Consider the following 5,159-nt stretch of genomic DNA (forward strand, 5'->3'; position numbering starts at 1 on the left):
GTGGTAACTTGGGATCACAGGGAGATCTTCTGAAGATTAAATCTTCACAGAAGGCAGCACAGACATCTGGGGGCAACTATCCCCTTCAGAGTCAAGGATTCAAACCAGAGCCCTAGAGGTGGCAGGATAAGAAACATGTCAGTTTAATCCTGTGACTAACCAAAGGAGCCTGCCAGCTTCCTGCAAAGTCTGCTGCTTGAACCACTCTCCACTGACTTCAGTTAGCACAGCTTTTCCACCTGTCCCACGGCTACCTTGCCAGCCACATGGTTTTCTGCCATACCTGCTCCTGAGGAGCTCTTTTTTGCTCTTCAGAGGAAGGACATTGAAAAGGAGTCTGTATGAGAAGGTTGGGGTATGAGGATCAGACAGAGAAAGACTCACATAGCTCTGAATCATGCCAGATTCCATCTGAGGGATAATGTGTGGGTGCTTGTCAAGCCCCAAACTTACAGCTGGAGTTAAAGACAATAATCCTTCCTCAAGCACTAAGACATCTTGCAGTAGTTTTAACCCCTAGGCCATTTGCTTTCTTGAGGTGGAAGGGAGTTTACTAGGTCTTAGGAGAAGCATGGGTCTCCCCTTTCAACAGTCAACTTCCATGATCTTGAGTCTCAACCCACCGGGTTTTCCTACCTCTGTGGCTTCCCGGTGGTTAGTAGGGAGCTGAAGAGTTGAGGAAATCTGTAAGGCACGGCCTGATAAGTCTGGTGTGTGCCCTCCTCAGTTTTTCCCCAACGGTGAAGCCATCTGCACCGGCTCAGACGACGCCACCTGCCGCCTCTTCGACCTGCGGGCAGACCAGGAGCTCATCGTGTACTCCCACGAGACCATCATCTGCGGAATCACCTCCGTCGCCTTCTCCCGCAGCGGGCGCCTCTTGCTTGCTGGATACGACGACTTCAACTGCAATATCTGGGACTCCCTGAAAGCAGAGCGTGTGGGTGAGTGGCTCTTGGAGGTCCCTTTCGTTCCCTGCGAGGTCTTCTGTCCCTACCAAGGCAAGGAGGTCTCTATTTTTTTTCCTGAATGGTTCAAATTCTATACTGACAGCAACCCAAGAAAACTTCCTTGCAGATAAGGAGCACACCATACCTACTACCACTCTTCTGTGCAACTATCATTTTTTTACTGTTAGAGGAAGTCCAGCCTTTAAACAACGCTGTTTCAAGGGTGAAAAGAGCATTAAGGTTCCCAGTAGCTAAAACTGCTTACAAGCACCAGTAGTATTTCTTACTTTCTCCTGGCCTCTGCCATCTGCCAGTTCCAGCTACTCACAGTGCCACTTGATGGCCAGGCACCAAGCTGAGCATACACCTGGACTTCCTTCCAGCAACTTGAGATACTCTATGGTGGTCATACACAGACTACACCCAGAGCATCATTTTGCTTTCAGATGTAGCCCCTAGCTCCTGAAAAATTTATGACACAGCCCACCAATGGCATTATCACTTGTCAGTTTTATCAAGGAAACCATCCTTTCCTTGTCCTACCATCGCTCCAGGGTGAAAGCAGTTGCATGAGGATTCAGCTAGGCAGATCTTCCCAAGAACATTATTCTTTGGCTAGCCCCACAGGTGGTGTTTGTAGGTCACACACAGACGTTCTTCTGCGTGTTTGTTCCTATTAGCCACTGACTGTAACAAGTTGTGCAGGAGCAGGCAGCAGGACAGGCAGGAGCGCAGATACTCAGCCTACAACATGTCCCATCAGTGTAGCTAACCCCATCACTCCCAGGCCTCACTTTCCCTGACCTCTCTTCTTTGCCCCCATAGGGATCCTCTCTGGCCATGACAACAGAGTGAGCTGTCTGGGGGTGACAGCAGATGGCATGGCTGTTGCTACTGGCTCCTGGGACAGCTTCCTCAAGATCTGGAACTGATCGGGCAGCCCAGGGAAGGCGCAGCAGCAGCACGGCCCACAGCCCGAGCCCACGCAAGCAGCACCGCCAGCTGAGCACAAACACGCCTACCTACAACTCCCGCTTGTCTCTAGACACAGGTCACTTGTAGGGGTGTCCCAGAGTGGAAAGTAGAGGTTGGGGAGGGCGAGCATGGGGAGCTGGGGAGCAGCAGCACACACACAGGCCCCTCTCTCCACCTCTAAGCAGGCCCAGCAGCGTCCAGGCTCGAATGCCTGCAAAACACTGGTTGTTATGTCTCAGGACTTTTCAGTACAGTTCAGACACGCTGCATCTTCCCTCAAGCACCCCTAGCCATGTTGACACCCGTCCTTCAGAGGGCCCCTCGTCCCACACTACACTCTGTCACCAATTTAACTCTAGCTAGCTCCTCTGTGCAGCTGGCCTCTATCCCTGCAGGCAGCCTCAGAGAAGTACTGCATTTGAAATCTCTATCACACCTCAAAAAGATAGCATAAACTGGGCTCATTTTCCATTGGGGACTTAGCTCAGATCTTATCTATGCATAAATGGGGGAAAGGTAGCCCTCAGACCTGCCAGAATACCAGGGAATGTTATATTTATTCTTATTTCCTTGCTTCTTGCTGTTCCTTCTCTTTTTGCCTCACTCCTGTGTTGTGTGGTGACCCTGTCTAACCAGTAGCCATCAACCCCCATTTTCAAGTCTGTTCTAGATCTTCATAGCCCAGGCAAATAAAGCAAGCTCACCTAAGTACTGCAGACTTGTGTTTTTTCAAGCATTGCAATGATTTCCTGGAAACAGAACTCCCCTCCTGTTAATACTGCCTGTTGACACCATCCAGAGAACGTCTCATCCACAGGCCTTGCTCTACCTCAGAGTCCCCTGGGAGGGTGTTCCTCATCCATGTTTTACTTAAGAGGCTGTTAGTCTCAAGGCTTGCTGCCCTAGAGTTTAACTAGAAAGCTGAAAAGGCATCTTTGCAAACCTTGGAGATTTGAGCTCAGTGACAGGACGCAGCCATTATATTCAACCCCTATTCCACTTGGGAGCCCAGGATATCACTGAGCTAACAAGGCTCTGCTAGGGAGAGTCAAAGGTCAATAAGGTGTATGACTTAGCAACAGCAGGTGGAGATATTAATGCACAATACTATCTCATCCTATTTTGGATCTTGCCTTCAGGCCAGACCCTTGCAATAGGCTACAGCCCTCTGTATACATTAGTTTCAGGCCAGTGTAAGTGCAGTAGAACTCCAGAAGCAACACTAGATACACCAGTCTCCTGTCCAGAGCTCCATCTCCCCAATCCACTCTATAGTACATGGGTTCAAGGTCAGACCCTTCTCAGCATAGCTGAGACACTTGAGTTTTAGTGTTACTGGAAGGCTAAATTAGTTGCTCCTGAATGAATCCATCCCCAGAGAAAACACTGGTCTGGGCAAGCAGGAGACTCCTGCTGTCCTGTCAGGGTATAGGTACAATTAAAAGGTTTAATAAATTTGCTACAGATAAGAACTGTACAGTAGGTCAATATAGCTGATACACAACCGAAAAGCCAGTCTACACTGTAGATAAGACATGCAAAGGTAAGAGGGAGCTTTCCCCTTTCCCTGCAGGGATAGGTGAGGAGAGCAAACACATCTGGAGTTCCAGTCTATTGCAGGATTTGTCACCTCAAAACCAAGAAGCAAATTACAGCAGGATCTTGGAAAAAGAAAATCTCTAGTTCTCCACAAAAGGACACTGCTGGTTCTCTTTGTTCAAGTCACTCCAAGTACAATTCCCAGATTTGATGCTCCTGCTCAGATCCACTGTCACTTCCTTCTTCTCCCCAAGGTTCTCTCCCAACACGTGCCTCTTACCCTAGAGAAATAAAACCCCAGACACACAACGTAAAACACAAGTTACTCGAGGGTTAGTTCATTCTCAGGCGAACACACAGCCCATTTTCAGGCCATTCAGTTTTGGCTTTCTTGTCATAGTGTCCAGGAGTGAAGGACTTCCTTTTATAGCCTAAAGTGTGCACAGAAATGGGCAATATCATGTTAAGGTCAAAATTACAGGCATTGAACAAGACTTGGAGGCATCTAGGAACAAGACAAACCCACAGAAAAATACTTATGAAGCCACCAGGCTCTACAGGCATAGGGCAGTTTCAGCCTGGGGGCCTACAAAATACCAAAAATTAGATTTGTGGGGTTTTTTTCAGCCCATTCTCCCTCCCACAGTATGACTCACTAAGCTTTACCTGGCGAGGGGTAGGAGCACTGGGGGAATTATCATCTCGTAGGATGCTGAGGGGAGGTCGGCCAGTTCCAGATGTTGCCATGACTTTGTTGTTGGTCTTGCGTTTCACGGGCTTGCTCCCTAGTGACAGCAGGAAAAATGTCAGTGTGTCACAAGTCTGGGGGGTCCTGGACTTTAAATGTCTCCTTGCCTTTATGATCTAGCTTGTTTGCTTCCCCAGCAAAGACTGTCACCCAAAGACCTTGAGGTAAAGGCACCACAGAAAGGCTGATGTTGGAAGAGAGCTCTGGAGGACATCTGGTCCAACTCTCCTGCCCCAGCAGGGCCATCTAGAGACAGTTGCCCAGGACCACATCCAGATGGCTTTTGAATATGCCCAAGAACAGAGATTCCATAACCTGTCTGGGCAATGTGCTCCAGTACTCAGTCATCCTCATTGTGGGAAGAAAATGTCTCCTGCTCAGGTGTAGCCTCCTGTGCTCCAGTTTGTGCCCATTACCGGGCACCAGTGAAAAGAGCCTGGCTCTCTCATCCCTATACCCTCTCTTCAGGTGGGTATACATATTAATAGGATCTTCCCAAGCCTTCTCTTCCTCCAGCTGAAGAGTCCCAGCTCCCAGCCTCTCCTCAGAGGAGACATGCTCAGCAGTTTTCTGTAGCACAGTACATACCAAAGGCCCTCAGCTCCACTCAGCTGTAGCATGTGGATGTGCTTCCCACCCTCACTCCCCAGACCTTCCTGAGGAGAAATTCCAAGGTCCTGCTGGACAGGCCTCCACAATTATAAGCCTGTCTATGACAAAGCAAGAGCTCACATTCACCTCTTCACGAGGTACATTTCTTTACCTCTTGATTTTTGACTACCGATTTAAAACCTAACTTTCCAACTCCTGACAGAAACCAGTTGGATAAAAGAACAGTTCCAAAAAGGGGCACAGATCTGCAGAGCCCCAAGGCCAGACTGTCTGAGGCGGCAGGAGACAGCTGACCCAGGTATAACGTTCAAGGTCCCTGGAGACAAGCAAGCCTG

General features: G+C 49.0%; 2 protein-coding genes across 2 annotated transcripts; one reads left to right on the top strand and one right to left on the bottom strand.

Annotated features, from left to right (window-relative positions):
- Positions 1-727: 727 nt before the first annotated feature.
- Positions 728-1,882, top strand: LOC103778447 (guanine nucleotide-binding protein G(I)/G(S)/G(T) subunit beta-3-like; the record flags this gene model as incomplete). Its single annotated transcript, XM_008946037.1, has 2 exons — positions 728-944; positions 1,776-1,882. Coding segments are annotated over 2 exons (324 nt in total), but the record flags the coding sequence as incomplete, so codon positions are not given.
- Positions 1,883-3,604: 1,722 nt separating this feature from the next.
- On the bottom strand, positions 3,605-4,249 carry CDCA3 (cell division cycle associated 3; the record flags this gene model as incomplete). Its single annotated transcript, XM_008946038.1, has 2 exons — positions 3,605-3,745; positions 4,131-4,249. Coding segments are annotated over 2 exons (260 nt in total), but the record flags the coding sequence as incomplete, so codon positions are not given.
- Between the last annotated feature and the right edge of the window lie 910 nt (positions 4,250-5,159).

This window comes from Merops nubicus, unplaced genomic scaffold (assembly GCF_000691845.1).
Source record: "Merops nubicus isolate BGI_N331 unplaced genomic scaffold, ASM69184v1 scaffold17128, whole genome shotgun sequence".
In the NCBI taxonomy this organism is placed as follows: Eukaryota; Metazoa; Chordata; class Aves; order Coraciiformes; family Meropidae; genus Merops; species Merops nubicus.